Raw genomic sequence first — 16,996 nt, forward strand, 5'->3', positions numbered from 1 at the left:
AGCCATGTTACCTGTTAAATAATTAAAAAATATTTACCATCTCGTGCACTTCCAGCTACTTTTCTCTGTATTTGCATATGCCTGACGCTGTCTTCATTGGCACTCCCTCTCTCAAGCACGTACTCATAAAGCCTACTTCTCAGACTTTCTCATTATTGTCAAGGCTTTCTTGCAGCCTGTCTACTTTTATACTTGCTGTCTTTAAAGGTGACTCTCTGCATGCCATTTCTCCTCCTTGTGACAAAAGAGGAAGTTCGAGTGTGAGACACACATCACGAAAACCAAACTGACCAATCGGATTACTCAGAGGGACTGAACACACACACACTTTAGTGCTTTAATAATATATATATATATATATATATACAGTGGTGTGAAAAACTATTTGCCCCCTTCCTGATTTCTTATTCTTTTGCATGTTTGTCACACAAAATGTTTCTGATCATCAAACACATTTAACCATTAGTCAAATATAACACAAGTAAATACAAAATGCAGTTTTTAAATGATGGTTTTTATTATTTAGGGAGAAAGAAAATCCAAACCCTGTGTGAAAAAGTAATTGCCCCCTTGTTAAAAAATAACCTAACTGTGGTGTATCACACCTGAGTTCAATTTCCGTAGCCACCCCTAGGCCTGATTACTGCCACACCTGTTTCAATCAAGAAATCACTTAAATAGGAGCTGCCTGACACAGAGAAGTAGACCAAAAGCACCTCAAAAGCTAGACATCATGCCAAGATCCAAAGAAATTCAGGAACAAATGAGAACAGAAGTAATTGAGATCTATCAGTCTGGTAAAGGTTATAAAGCCATTTCTAAAGCTTTGGGACTCCAGCAAACCACAGTGAGAGCCATTATCCACAAATGGCAAAACATGGAACAGTGGTGAACCTTCCCAGGAGTGGCCGGCCGACCAAAATTACCCCAAGAGCGCAGAGATGACTCATCCGAGAGGTCACAAAAGACCCCAGGACAACGTCTAAAGAACTGCAGACCTCACTTGCCTCAATTAAGGTCAGTGTTCACGACTCCACCATAAGAAAGAGACTGGGCAAAACCGGCCTGCATGGCAGATTTCCAAGACGCAAACCACTGTTAAGCAAAAAGAACATTAGGGCTCGTCTCAATTTTGCTAAGAAACATCTCAATGATTGCCAAGACTTTTGGGAAAATACCTTGTGGACTGATGAGACAAAAGTTGAACTTTTTAGAAGGCAAATGTCCCGTTACATCTGGCGTAAAAGGAACACAGCATTTCAGAAATAGAACATCATACCAACAGTAAAATATGGTGGTGGTAGTGTGATGGTCTGGGGTTGTTTTGCTGCTTCAGGACCTGGAAGGCTTGCTGTGATAGATGGAACCATGAATTCTACTGTCTACCAAATAATCCTGAAGGAGAATGTCCGGCCATCTGTTCGTCAACTCAAGCTGAAGTGATCTTGGGTGCTGCAACAGGACAATGACCCAAAACACACCAGCAAATCCACCTCTGAATGGCTGAAGAAAAACAAAATGAAGACTTTGGAGTGGCCTAGTCAAAGTCCTGACCTGAATCCAATTGAGATGCTATGCCATGACCTTAAAAAGGCGGTTCATGCTAGAAAACCCTCAAATAAAGCTGAATTACAACAATTCTGCAAAGATGAGTGGGCCAAAATTCCTCCAGAGCTGTAAAAGACTCATTGCAAGTTATCGCAAACGCTTGATTGCAGTTATTGCTGCTAAGGGTGGCCCAACCAGTTATTAGGTTCAGGGGCAATTACTTTTTCACACAGGGCCATGTAGGTTTGGATTTTTTCTCCCTAAAAATAAATCATTTAAAACTGCATTTTGTGTTTACTTGTGTTATATTTGACTAATGGTTAAATGTGTTTGATGATCAGAAACATTTTGTGTGACAAACATGCAAAAGAATAAGAAATCAGGAAGGGGGCAAATAGTTTTTCACACCACTGTATGTATGTATGTATGTATATATATGTATATGTGTGTATATATATATATATATATATATATATATATAACACTTTATTTTGTAAGACAAGATGTTGAAAAGCATAATAGTTTAAAAGATAAATGTGTTTTGATAATTGAATAAGTCATCCGAGTGATCAGGGAAGAGCCTGATGGTCTGAAAATGTAAGGCATTCTAAAATTATATTAGTGGTACTTCAGGCACTACCACTCTGATTTCTGTTTAATTTTATTGAAAGTATGCAGCTTTTGCATCCTTTGGATTGCATGGCAAACTAAATTTGAATGGCATTGTTTCCTGCTGTTCAAGTTTGTCAGGTTCCAACATTCTTGCCTTATCACTCTGTGAACATGGTTTACGTTCCTAAAGCTAATTTTATACTTACTTATTTGGCTGACGTCTTTATCCAGGCAACTTACAACATTTATGAAACAATTGGTTACATTTCTACTAGTTTTCCAATTGGAGCACAGGCAGGTCAAGTGACTTGCTCACGGTCACACATTGTCATTTGAACCCATAACCTCAAGGTTTGAAATCCAAAGCCTTAATCACTACATAACACTTCCTGCCAGTGACTGCTAGTGGCTTCTAGCTGGAGCTCTGCTTTGGTATTTTGAGCTGCGAGTATGTCATCATGGTGCTTCTTGGGTAAGACCAAATTTTAAAATGTCTTTCAGGTAATTGTGGAATCTTACAGCTGCCTTAACAGGTTAGATCTCTCCACTGGATCCCACTGTAGTTTGCGTTGTAGTATATCCTACAAAATGTGGATATATGTGAAGAGTGACCATATGATCCAGGTTTGAGCCAACTGTCCTGATGCTTTACTGTCAAACATCCTTAATTTCATAAGGTGCCCAGATGGGAACTGAACTGTGTTGTTACTTGAGTATCTGCATTACCCATTTAGATTAATCAAGTTGGGATATGGCCACTTAAAATACATATATTGTTGTCTGCATTCTTATAATGTAACAATTACTTACTCACCACAGTGTTGGCACACTGATTGAGTGGAGACCCTGTGGGGAGTCTGGCCTGTTCAATCTAGAGCAGTGTTTCTCAACGTCAGTCCTGGGGACCCCCTGTGGCTGCAGGTTTTTGTTCCAACCAGATTCCTAATCAGTGACAACACCTTATAGCACTGATCTCATTTATTTAGCTGGTATTTTTTTTTTCTTTTATTCGATATTCAGAAAAGCATAGCAGCATGATTTTTACATTTATAAGACATTTATAAATATTTCTGCTTTTGCTATAGATTTAAATGCTTAACTCTCTCTTTTGTTGATTTCATTTTACTTTGTCCTTTCTCTGTGCAGTTTTTCCTCCTTCGTTGTATCTTAATAATGTCAACTTAAAACGAGCAGAGCAGACACCCAGGCAAACAACAGTGAATAATAAAAGACTGCAGCTACTGTAGAGTCATCCATCCATTTTCCAACCTGCTGAATCCGAACACAGGGTCACGGGGGTCTGCTGGAGCCAATCCCAGCCAACACAGGGCACAAGGCAGGAACCAATCCTGGGCAGGGTGCCAACTCGCCGCAGTACTGTAGAGTCAGACCCACTAATTAGTAAATAATGGATTAATTAAACAATTTGAACACCTAGAAAAGTAGAATGAAAATAAAGATGGAAATACTGTTAAAAAGAGAAAAATACATTGTCCCTATATATCTGCTTGGTACATTTTAATAATTTTTTTTTTTAGCAAACTTAGTTTTCTAAGTAATATATTGTTCCTTAAACACAGAACTTGGGCAATATCAGTTCACTTAATTAGCCCAGGAGTTCAATTAAAAGCAGAAGCTGGTTGGAACAAAAACCTGCAGCAACAGGGGTCCCCAGAACCGACGTTGAGAACCCCTGATCTAGAGGATGCATGATCACTCTTTTTATATCCATCTCACCCACACATATACCTGACAAGCCTGTAGGTGATACCATGTGAGCAAGCTGTGGTAAAGCGCATTGGGGTCCATGGCGGTGCAGAGTTTTCAAGATGAAAACAGTGTGGTTCAGGCTCCATGGGTGTAGGTGCGTGAGGTAGCGTAGCTGTGCGGTGTCAGAGTGGAATATTGGGAAAATTGGCTAGTCACACTTGCACGTGAGTGTGGGTTTAGTTCGGCTGGTTTCCTCATTGACACCCTGCAAGTTATAATTTAGGCACCTGCACCCATGACAGCATAAAAGGTGTTTGAGTAGGGCAGAGAGGGAGAGATTGAAAAGCATAAGAATCTGAACAAATGGACAAAAAGGGAGGAAAAAGTGGGGTAGGGTCATGTCTGCCGAGCATCCAGGGAGCAGGAGTGACTGAAGGGCAAGAAGATCACCTAATGGATGACAGTGAGAGGTGGTGGGAGGAGGAGGAGGAGGATGGAGCCAGACTTTGGCACCCCATCTATGACTAGCAAAGGTAACTGGGGTGTAAGACTGTATTGAAAGGCTGACCACGCTCCTGGCTGTGCAGACATGATGGGTGTACAGGGGTTGAGAAGACTTAGAGAGGCACCAAAGCTTAGACGAGAGAGAGAAAAGATTGTTGTTATTATTGTTATTGTTCTGGTTTTATTACCATGGATTATTTATTGATTATCTATTAACTGATTTTAAGCACCATTTTGAAGATGCAGTTGTTTTTATTGGATTATTTATTTATTTAAAAATAATTTCTGTACTACACTTTATTGAACAATTGTGTTTGAAATAAAAGCATAATGTATTTTGGATTGCACCCACTTCTGTTGTTTTATGTCCTCATTGCACTAGTCCATCTCGGTACATGACTATCGACGTCCGTGTGCAAGCAGAGATGATGGCAGCTGTCGGCAATCTGGGTATCATGCAAGCCTATGTTCCTGCCCAGTCCCAGGATTGTTGTGTCCTTATTTAGCATCATGAGAATCTGGACAGACGTTTTACCCGACCTTCCTCTGTTATGACCAAACCCACACCCACACTGACTGTGGCAGCCTTGGTTTTTACTTTCTTGTGCACATAGCTAGGCTCAAGAAGAAAGCCACAGATTTAATCTGGCATCATATATATGCGGCTAGTTCTTCGTTTTCAGCCTAATTTTTAATTCTGCTGCTTTGATTTATCTGGGTGTAATGTCATCATCCTTCACTCAATATTCATGTTGTTTCCACAGCTGGAGAGTTAGTTATGTAGTTATGCTATAAAATTCATTAACTTTTTACCAATACATGCACTTTGAACATTATTCTTATTTCCGCTGGTGTTGGAGCAAGCTTCCAAATACTATAAAAGTGAATGTGCCAGGGACAACCGGAAAATAATTGTTATGAAATATCTTCAAGTAGCATGTGTGTATTGAAAGCCTGTGGCTTGTGTATCAATTTGACGGGTAGATCTTAACTCTCTCAGTATAATTTCTTTATCAGCTCTATATATTCTGCGTATTTAAATTACAAAACCAATAGCTGCAAGATTTAAAAGAGTCTTTTACAAAAAATAAAGTTATGTAAAGTGGAAAGTGTAGAATGTGGTGTTATTTGAAAGATAAATCACCCCTTTCATTTCACAGATGCAGTAATAGACTGAATTAGGATGTTCAAGAAACCCAGGGGGACAGAAATTGCTGTGATTCAGCAGTTCTACCATCTTTGAGGGAAGAAAGAAAAACATTGCAAAATGGTGTCTGGGCAGACAACGCAACATTTTAATGGCAAAGCACTTTAATTATAGTAAATGAATGGTTTCATGCAGTCTTTTAAAAATTCTCATTACCATCCTGTGTCGCCGGTGGACCCAACCTAAGGGGCTAATTTTAAATGGCAAGCATTTTACAGTTTGTTTAAATATTGTGATGGAAGCTTTTCTCCTAAGCATAGCCCTTGGTTTACAAAATACAAGTATGTTCATTAATTTGGAGCTCTTTGAGAAAACATTTCCCATTTAGTATCCTTGTCTACATACTTTTCGTGCATACTGGTCTTGCCACAATAAGAGTTGCCACGCACTTGTTGATCTCAGTTGTAATCACCCAGTCAGCCCACTCCCCAACTTGAGTATGCATGGCTGTTGACAAATATCATGTAGCTGTTGGGGATTCAGTGCTGCTGAATAAGCACAAGACAGACAGTACAGAGCCTATCTGCTCTGAACATAGAGTCATTTGTGGTGGGGCACATTGTTGGTACATGTGTAAAGATCCCAGCTAAAATCTGATGAAATCTACGTAATGGCTATAGAAGCTCTACACAACCTTTTACATACCTGGATACCCCTTTCCATGTGACTACCACTAATTCCCCATATCAATAATTAATCAATCAAAGTCTTATTATATTAGCATTAAATATTCTGCAAAACATTTCCAATAGTTAGATATGCTTAGTCAACATAGTCAAAAAAGACAGTTCCTGCATTTCATATTAAAACAACTCATTTGTGACTGCCATCTTACATAGGAGAGTCCTGAGAGACATGTTGTCATCCCCGTATCCAGTAAAAGAACAAGATGATTTTTTTTTTTTTTTTTATATATATTCCTTTCTTGAATCCGCACCATTGGATGGTTTTCCACAAGCATGATAGCAATACTCAATTCAACCTCTTCTTCCAGGGAGTGCATTTCCTCATGGTTAACAGAGCACTAAATCAATATCGGCAAATCTCTTCGCTCCTTCTCTTGATGGTAATCGCATCCTGTACATTTTTCTCTCCTCCATCACCAATCAATCCTCCTAAATGCCAGTAAACCAGTCTTTCATAATGAAATAGCAAAGCTCCTTAATTATGACAATTAAGCAGCTACAGTAGATTCTTCTAATTCTGATTAATTAGGGTCAATGTGAAATCTAACTGTCCAGGGGATGAATAGCTTGCTCTATGGCTAGTACTGCTGCCTCAGGGGTCCGGGTTATTAGATTCAAATCTCACTGCGGTCATTGTATAAATGTATTTCGCTTATTTGATTATTTTTTGCATGTCTTCTCCAGTGTGCTAGTTATGGATGCCTGTTTGGGGTGTTCATTTTGGAAGACTGCAGTAGCAGTCAATGTGTCTCAAGTGATCAGAGCCCTATGTCGACATTATCAAGGCCTGTTCTATCAGTTTAAATGTTTACATGATCATATTCACTGTTTATTGCAGCAGCTTAGAGACTGCTAGTTTTTTCCTTTCAAGTTGACTATATACCCTAGACCCTACACACCCATAGGGACAGCACAGGCAGGTTTGTTTAGGTTGTAGGTACTTTCATGTATATAAATAAGTTATTCACCAAAGGGATGATGAAAGAGTGAAAAGAAAATGCAATCTATATGACTATGTTAACACACCTCTGTAACCCTCCCAGGCGTGTATACCTCAGGAGTACAAAGATCCATGTAACCACTGTCCTGGGTGACTCTCAATCTGGGTTGGAAGGGCCAATAACAAGTCCCAAAAGACCAAACTCTGCTTGCCCTGGTCAGAAAACAACCCCATACAAAATGCTTCAATAGAAAATCATTATTATTTAGAATATCTGCAGTTCAAATTGAAACAGAATGACAATGGAGATGAAAAGAAAAGTATGAATGTTCCATGAGTATTGAAATTGTGGCAGTGGTGGTTCAAATGAGAAAGTGAATATTCAATTCATGCCAAAAGCTTCAAGAACAGCAATGTCTTATGAAAAAATGGTTTCTGAAGAGCATCCACTATTGCTCCACTGAGCCACCTGGATCCAAATCAGGGCTTCAAATTTCGGGTTCACCAGGCGTAATTTCAGCTTTTCATTGCATGCCAGCTTAATACTCAAGGCGGTTTTACACAAAATTACAAACAACATCTCCCCCTGTCAGCTCCTGCTACAAATCTGAACTTTCACATACCAATCTTTCTTTCAAGACATACACATGATTTGAGGAAAAGACCTAAAGGGGTAGGTCCACTTATTTATCCTTTTAACTTGCATGTCTGCTTATAGAGACATCTCCTTTAGCAAAATACTGCTGTCATAAAATCACAGTATAATGATGCCATTATACCTGAATGATTCAATTTCCTGCATCTTTTATCAGATAAAAGGTGGTATTACTGTCCAAAGTCTTGCATGCCTGATTGTAAATGCACAGTTCTTTTCTACATCATTGTGGTATGTATGGATGTGTCAGGAAATCCAGTACAGCAGGGTTATGGGATGACTTCATAGACTGGCACAGCCAATGGTGCAAGGTTTTGCCTGGTGGCAATGCCTACAAGTTGTACTGTTTTAGAAAAACTGTAGTTTATCATTGCTTATTTCCGTAGATATCTGTTGATGTAGTTTTATTTTTTTATTATTAAGTTTGCTTTTTTTATTGGTTGTGTTCCATGCAGATAATCACTCCATGCAGGAAGCTTATTCTCTGTGCTGAAAATCGTAAAGAGATGGAAGACTGGATTGCGGCACTGAAGAGTGTCCAAAACCGAGAGCTTTTCGAGGTGGGTGTCCAAGAACTCCAAATGAGAGGTCTTTGCATAGTCCAGGTAACGTAAGGAACAGAAATGCTGACTTAACCATCTGTAACGTGTCCTAAAGAAAGCACAGTTTTATGGCCCATGAATAATCCTGGCTTCAAGTTCTGTTGTGTCCCAGACAGAAATCTCCAGTTAGTTTTATAGTGTAATCTGTGAATTCGAGTTGACTCAACTGAGATGTTGATGGTTGTCTCAATGAGAATTGCAAAGCTCAATGCTGTGGAAGCAACAGTAGGATTTGCTGATTCTGAAAGCAGAAAATGTAATTTGAAACCTCAAGGGGGGGAAAGAATGGAGATCTCTCTTACATAATCTGGGGATATTGGATTAGCAGTTCTGTCACATGAGAATCATCTGTCCTAATTCTTGACTATGGTTGCTGAATTGCAGGGTAAAGTTAGGTCACGATGGGAAGTTGGTAGTTGTGTCATAAGTCAGCATTTTATTTGACTCTCTTCTGGTTACATAGCTTCCTTTGTACTCTGACTATTCTTGGTAGTGGCAATAATGAGATAAAATGGTAGAGCACCCTAGAAGAGAGTGGGTGAGATATTGGAATATTTTTGCTTATTTGCTAATCAAACAACCTGATGAGCTGAATGGTCCCTTTTAACTTTATTAAACTTGCTATGTTCTCTAAGGTCAGTTTCCATTTAGTTTTTGTGGTAAAAGGAGACAATGGACATATTGCATGGATCAGCCAAACTCAAACTTAATTTAAGAGACTTTTTTTTCAATAAGTTAAATATAACTAGTTTTAAGGACATGAATGGGTGTGTAAAGTGGTTCAAACACCCTTAATATAGTTTTTTATTCTCATCAATTAAGTGAACAGAGAGACTAATGACATAAATTTCACTCTGTTATCTCCACTGGGGTGAGAAATGTTGGTGAAAATAAGTGACTAATGTAGAATGGTGAACATAAAGTGAGAAAAACATTTAATATTGTAATTAATTTGTATTGTTAAATAATTTGGAGTATAATGCTGTTAAATTGTTGGTGAATAAATCTAATCATGAAAATCTGAATAGGTATTTGATACATGGACAATCTATATTGTATAAATATTGGCAGTTCCTCATGCTCAATATGTCATTTTATTGTATAATGGCAGCAATCCAGGGGCCTCATGTATAAAATCTTGCTTGAATTTCATTGTAAAAATGTTCACATTCTCAAAAGGCAAAAATGGTGTATGTGCAAAAAAACAACTGGATTTATAAAACCACACCTACACCATGCGCCTCACCAACTTCCTGTATAAATGTCATGTCCACTTAAAACTACGTACTTGTGTGTAAGCTTTTAGCACATTTTACCCCATTGCCACCTGTCAATAACCATGTATAGAGTCAAAGTGCTTTTTTTGAATATTCATGACCAATTCACCAAAACATTTGCCTGTGTTCCTAAGTAACATATTTTCTACAAAACATAAAAGAACAGAAGGAAAAGCAAAGCATAAAATGAAACTTCAGTGAATGTAATGATGCAGTATTATTGACTGAAGTGGAGAACCATTAAAACATTCATTTTACTGGTCTCTCTCTGCAGGATTATTAAATAAAAGAAAAAAACAAGTGTCAGAGTAGCAGAGTGAGGAGAGCAATAGCAATGTGCCATTATGCAGTGCCCAGACTGCTGCCAGTACATAGCAGCTGTATGTGCAGAACTGCAAGATATTAAGAACATTCTTACTGAGCTTGTAAAAATCATTTTGCCAATTAAGTTTCAATGTTGCATACGTACAAGCCTCTTTACATTTGATGTACAATATCCAAATGTCTTTGAATTGCCCTTTTATACATGTCCCATGGGACAGAGTTTGGGTCACCAATGCAGTCATCTTGGTCAGTCTCAGGTGGCAGAGGCAGTCTGATTTTTCTGTGCTATTTTGCTCAAGTACTACGCAAACCAACACAATGCGGCAAACCTTTGTGGGACGAGTCCAAACTCAACCTCTTAATGAGCCGATGGTCCATTCCGAGGTGACTTACAAATATACTCTGTGTACGTGTATATATGTATATGTATGTATATAATATATTTACACACTTGGTGGGCAAAATAAGGTTTACAGTTGTTTGTATGGAAAAAGACATTTGGGTTATGATTATTACAATAGCTTTATTCACTCTATCTCTTTATTAACTTAAAAGAATGTCACAATGGTGCTGTGCACTTAGGTATAATTTTGAAAGTGTTCAAATTGCCAGCATCCTCTACTCATAACTGTAAACCTACTTTTGCCCACCCTGTATGTGTGTGTATGTGTATATGTGCATATGTTTATGTGTGTGTGTGTGTATGTGTATATATATATATATATATATATATATATATATATATATATATATATATCTTAGCTTTTGTGCTAAGATTGCATACAAGCAAGTTTTATACATGAGGCCCCAGGACTCTAAGCCACCTTTAGAGTGGTGCTTTAAGTCATCTTTGCGTCCATCTTCTGTTCCAGTCTACTCAGTACAGCATGGACCACTTCTCAGGAATGCACAATTGGTACGCTTGCTCACATGCCAGACCTACTTACTGCAATGTATGTCGTGAAGTTCTTTCTGGTGTTACCTCACATGGACTGTCGTGTGAAGGTAAGTTGTGAATATTATCTTACAGTTGTACTATTGCAAGAGGAATGAAGTAATAATAAAATGCACTCATTCTCTTTGTTTACCCCGGGGTGAGCAGATGATCCTGAACATGTGGAGGAAGTTTGGTGCTTGCCCTTCCATGTGCTTGGTTCTGTTTCCATTTCTACGCCATTTATGTGTGAATAGTAATTATACAGTGCATCCGGAAAGTATTCACAGCGCATCACTTTTTCCACATTTTGTTATTTTACAGCCTTATTACAAAATGGATTAATTTCATTTTTTTCCTCAGAATTCTGCACACAACACCCCATAATGACAACGTGAAAACAGTTTACTTGAGGTTTTTGCAAATTTATTAAAAATTAAAAAACTGAGAAATCACATGTACATAAGTATTCACAGCCTTTGCTCAATACTTTGTCGATGCACCTTTGGCAGCAATTACAGCCTCAAGTCTTTTTGATATGATGCCACAAGCTTGGCACACCTATCCTCGGCCAGTTTCGCCCATTCCTCTTTGCAGCACCTCTCAAGCTCCATCAGGTTGGATGGGAAGCGTCGGTGCACAGCCATTTTAAGATCTCTCCAGAGATGTTCAATCAGATTCAAGTCTGGGCTCTGGCTGGGCTACTCAAGGACATTCACAGAGTTGTCCTGAAGTCACTCCTTTGATATCTTGGCTGTGTGCTTAGGGTCGTTGTCCTGTTGAAAGATGAACCGTCGCCCCAGTCTGAGATCAAGAGCACTCTGGAGCAGGTTTTCATCCTGGATGTCTCTGTACATTGCTGCAGTCATCTTTCCCTTTATCCTGACTAGTCTCCCAGTTCCTGCCACTGAAAAACATCCCCACAGCATGATGCTGCCACCACCATGCTTCACTGTAGGGATGGTATTGGCCTGGTGATGAGCGGTGCCTGTTTCCTCCAAACGTGATGCCTGGCATTCACACCAAAGAGTTCAATCTTGTCTTTTGTTTCTCCTGGTCTGAGAGTCCTTCAGGCGCCTTTTGGCAAACTCCAGGCGGGCTGCCATGTGCCTTTTACTAAGGAGTGACTTCTATCGGGCCCCTCTACCATACAGGCCTGATTGGTGGATTACTGCAGAGATGGTTGTCCTTCTGGAAGGTTCTCCTCTCTCCACAGAGGACCTCTGGAACTCTGACAGAGTGACCATCGGGTTCTTGGTCACCTCCCTGCCTAAGGCCCTTTTCCCTGGATTGCTCAGTTTAGATGGCTGGCCAGCTCTACGAAGAGTCCTGGTGGTTTCAAACTTCCACTTACAGATGATGGAGGCCACTGTGCTCATTGGGACCTTCAAAGCAGCAGAAATCTTTCTGGAACATTCCCCAGATTTGTGCCTCGAGACAATCCTGTCTCAGAGGTCTACAGACAATTCCTTTGACTTCATGGTTGGTTTGTGCTCTGACATGAACTGTCAACTGTGGGACTTTATATAGACAGGTGTGTGTCTTTCCAAATCATGTGCAATCAACTGAATTTACCACAGGTGGACTCCAATTAAGCTGCAGAAACATCTCAAGGATGATCAGGGGAAACAGGATGCACCTGAGCTCAATTTTGAGCTTCATGGCAAAGGCTGTGAATACTTATGTACATGTGCTTTCTCAATTTTTTTATTTTTAATAAATTTGCAAAAATCTCAAGTAAACTTTTTTCACATTGTCATTATGGGGTGTTGTGCGTAGAATTCTGAGGAAAAAAATGAATTTAATCCATTTTGTAATAAGGCTGTAACATAACAAAATGTGGAAAAAGTGATGCGCTGTGAATACTTTCCGGATGCACTTTATGTGCTTTCATGGTTCTTTATAAGCCCCCTAAATCAGACGACTGTAGACGATTTTATTAAACTAGCTAGGCATTCCGTGGGTCTTGGGGTTTGCTGGAGCCTATCCCAGCTGGCATAGGACGCAAGGCTGGAACAGGGCGCCAGTTCACAATAAATACACAGAGGTGTAAATGCAAACAAGTTAAATTGGGAACTGCTGGCTCCTTTGTCATTTACATCTTATTGCTGTAAGGTGCAATTAAAAACAGTGAATGCAGCAGTTTAAGACTAAAGTAAGCAATTAAAGGTGGGGAATCTTAACCAGTGATACAACTAATGTGAATTACGAAAATGTTACTTGAGTAATAAGTGCTTACACAGCAATAATTGACTTCTCTTTAAGAAACTATTCAAACACCAGCAGCTACTATGGCCCCCCAGGACAGACTGCAGACCCCTGCTCTAGATCATCTTACAAAACGCCATATTAGACACTTTTACATTGGTTGTGGCTTTATAGTGGATCTCGTGTTTCCAATATATTTTTTCTCTTAATGAGTCATGCTTTTTTTATCAAGTTAATTTTTTTTTATATCATAGTAATGCATTGTCTTTTTCCTTTTCTCAGTCTGTAAGTTCAAAGCTCACAAAAGATGTGCCATTCGTGCGACAAACAACTGCAAGTGGACAACTCTGTCCTCCATCGGCAAAGACATCATAGAAGACGAGGATGGGGTGAGATTGGAACTCTTGATATCAGTTACTAGGAGTTAACTCTTGAAGAGGCTGTAAATGGAATTTTAGATACCATGACAAAAAGATGGTCTGTATAGAGATGCCAAGATAACTTTCACCCTTTCAGTAACCTTGGCGAATACAGGCCACCTATACATACGTAATCTCATGCCGCTCCCAACCTGAACAGTGTTAGTTATCATGTTACCAGCCATTGCCTTCACACTCGCCATTATCACGGGGGTGAACCATGGAACACTGATTTGCTAGTCATGTATGAAACTCTGTGCCCTCTGTCTTGAATTCTTCTGATTTAAAGGATTCTCTTCACTTATTTGCTGGACAGTTTTCTGCCACTTAAGCATCTATCCCTGCCCCCAGTCTGATGCCACTTGAATTTCTAATTCCACCCTTCCTCTGATGAATTCTCCTCTGCCTGTGATCTGTACCACTTGTAAAGTGTTTTTAAAATATCTTTTTATGGACTCTTTCACCATTGCATCGCCCACAGGATTAATTAAAGGGGGCGATTCCAATCCACACCCACTCCCAACCAAGCATATCCACCATTATTTTGAGCCTTGATTTAAGTACATTCTTGTTTACCCTGGCACCTGAAAGCGGTGTACTGTACACAAGACAGTACTACTGCTACTACTAATGCACGTGTGGTCATTGGCGCTGCAGGTAAAACATGGCTTTACGCTGCCATCTGCTGACTGAAGTTCTTTCACTGATGAACATTTCATTCATTCATTTTTTTTATTTATTTATTGTTTAGGATTTGGCGCCCTCATGTGTCCATCACATTTTTTTTTGTCCTTTACAATAAAGAACTCTATACAGCATTCAACATTGTTTTGTTTGTTATTAAATACAGTTAGGCTGTGGTACTGTGTTTCATTTCTTTTGAAGTAATAGGTCATCTTGTGTTAAAATCTGCACAATGATGCTTTTTCCGTAGAGCAAATCTTTGTTACCATCTCAAACCTGGCTGTCACGTAGGGTAGGAGGATCTTTTGGATTTTCTGATTCTCATCCATCTATTTCTAACAACCTGTTTTAATTTTTACTTGAAATGTTATTATTTAAATTTTAATTTTACTTAAACCTGGAGAATCTCCAAGGAAACACTAGTCTCGCATGGCCAAATGTGATTCTCAAGCAAGAATACATATTTGGGGACAACCTGTTAAAAAGTGTGCAACAAAATCCAGTGCCGCGAAGGCGACATGTGCAGAACTACTTTCTTAAACACCTACTCCAAATTCCTCCAATTCATGTGTTTTAAACCATCGTCGAGCAAAAGATACTGAACAAAAGAGAGAAAATCAAAAGCTAAAGTTGCTATTATCCAATCAGGAGCTCAGTAGAACAACATAACTGAAGCCTAATAATTAACTTGAACGCTGTAATGAACACATTTGAGAAGTGCCTCTGTCTACTACGATATCTTTCTGTCATTTTAACTATTACATCACTATATGACATAACAACAGAAGATAGAGTTTAGATAAGCATTGTATTCAACGTGTTAAAATGCTGCAGCTATTTCATCATGGCATGTTTGCATTTCCAGTTGGACAATAATGTTCATTTGCTTTATTTGTTTAGATGTGCAGTCAAAAGGTGGGTGCTGTGCAACCTTGTCTGTGCATCTACTGGTGTCGTTATGCCGATTTGATGATACGGGTGTTTTGAGTACTGAAATCTGCATCTTCTGTGGCTGTTTCTTACCACATCTCTTAACAGCAGTCCTTTTGACAGTGTGATATACCGTTTACTTCAAATTCATTTTTTGCAGTCAATGTTTTCATAAATCTAGCCATCAATTCTTTCAAGTTTACATAGACTCCTATGGTATCGTCATAATTCTGAACAACGGAGAGGCACATGCAGCACCTGCGACAACACGCTGACATTTATCATGACGTCCATTGTTGTTGTTGAATGCTAATTTATAATCTATAATCATTATTTTTATAATGTGCAGTGTGCTTTCTGTACATGCAACATAAGTTTATATGTCTAGTAGGAGACATTAATAAGGTTTTAGCAGACTTTTCAACTCTAGACAGTTCATCGTAAACAGGAGCTTGCTGTCTGTCAGACCAGGTTAACAAGAACATGTCTGATCTTTGTAGTCTAAAAGCACTGCCCTTATTTTGAGCCCTGCATTCATGTGGTGTTGGATTGTTGTAGAAATGTGACACTCAGTGAGCCGTCTAATTGTTCCCAACCAGTTTTAAGCAAAATTCACTCATGGTCGTCTCCAGACTTATATTTTATACATCTGGCTGCGGCAAGACTAAGGAAACACTGATACGGTGAGCTGTGTGGCATAGCCATTAAGACTTTGGACTAGTGAGGTTGTGAGTACAAATCTCGCCACTAACACTGTGTGGCCACTTCTCCTGCCTGTGCTTCAAATGGAAAATGCAAAAAGAAATGTAACCAGTTGTGTCTCAAAGGTTGCGAGTTATCTTGGATAAAGGCTTCCACCAAAAAATGTAAATGAAATGAAAATAAAACAGGAGTTGGTGCTCAATTAATCAAGCCCATAAGGATCTATAAGTCAATGTGTTTTCCACAGTGCCACTCATTTCTTTACACTTTTTTTGTATCCATTAGGACTATTTAGATTGATCCTGAAAGGTGTCATTTTGACATAATTCACTATTTAAGTGTAACTTTTTTTTTTTTTGTTCTGTAGATCTCAATGCCTCATCAGTGGCTGGAGGGAAACCTTCCAGTCAGTGCCAAGTGCACCGTGTGTGACAAGACCTGTGGCAGTGTGCTGAGACTGCAGGACTGGCGATGTTTGTGGTGCAAAGCTATGGTAAGATACAGAGAAATTGCCCGCTGTGCTTGAAATGCCCCCTTAGCAGTAGAGTTCATGGAGTAGAAAACAGAAGTGGCAGAGTGGGAAGAATTTTACTCAGCTTGATGAATCTAATAATGTTAGACCGAGTCAGGGTGCCTTCTAAACTTTATTCATGTGCTTTACTATGGAAGCCTTTTAGTATTATCTACAGTATTTATTTTGTAAAATCCCTCATGTGATCTTTCATCTCCTTCATGGAGTCGTCTTTAATTAAATGTTTATTTGCTAGTTTTTTAAACTGGGTGAGCCAGACAACATACTACAGAGATCATGCTCTGGGCCTTACTAAATTCAGTTCTAGCTGAATTTTAGGTTGTTTTTAATTAAAACATTTTTATCATCTTTTTGTATTTCTCAGGTACACACATCATGTAAAGAGTTGCTATCCAGTAAGTGCCCACTGGGCCAATGCAAGGTGTCTGTGATACCACCTACTGCCTTGAACAGCATTGACTCCGATGGTAAGTGCAAGTTTGGTGGATGAGAATTCATAGTCCTGCAACAGGCATGGCCTTG

The 16,996-nt window shown here is 39.2% G+C and overlaps 1 protein-coding gene across 8 annotated transcripts in view; it reads left to right on the forward strand.

Annotated features, from left to right (window-relative positions):
• The window catches only part of LOC120535065 (diacylglycerol kinase delta-like), a 135,936-nt gene that overhangs the window by 59,764 nt on the left and 59,176 nt on the right, over positions 1-16,996 (forward strand). For all 8 annotated transcript variants that reach the window (XM_039762600.1, XM_039762619.1, XM_039762610.1 and 5 more), the window contains 5 exons: positions 8,318-8,422; positions 10,938-11,070; positions 13,490-13,596; positions 16,310-16,435; positions 16,839-16,941. In XM_039762600.1, coding sequence (XP_039618534.1) covers positions 8,318-8,422; positions 10,938-11,070; positions 13,490-13,596; positions 16,310-16,435; positions 16,839-16,941 — 574 coding nt within the window. The remainder of the gene's footprint in view (positions 1-8,317; positions 8,423-10,937; positions 11,071-13,489; positions 13,597-16,309; positions 16,436-16,838; positions 16,942-16,996) is intronic.

This window comes from Polypterus senegalus, chromosome 1 (assembly GCF_016835505.1).
Source record: "Polypterus senegalus isolate Bchr_013 chromosome 1, ASM1683550v1, whole genome shotgun sequence".
NCBI classification, from domain to species: domain Eukaryota; kingdom Metazoa; phylum Chordata; class Cladistia; order Polypteriformes; family Polypteridae; genus Polypterus; species Polypterus senegalus.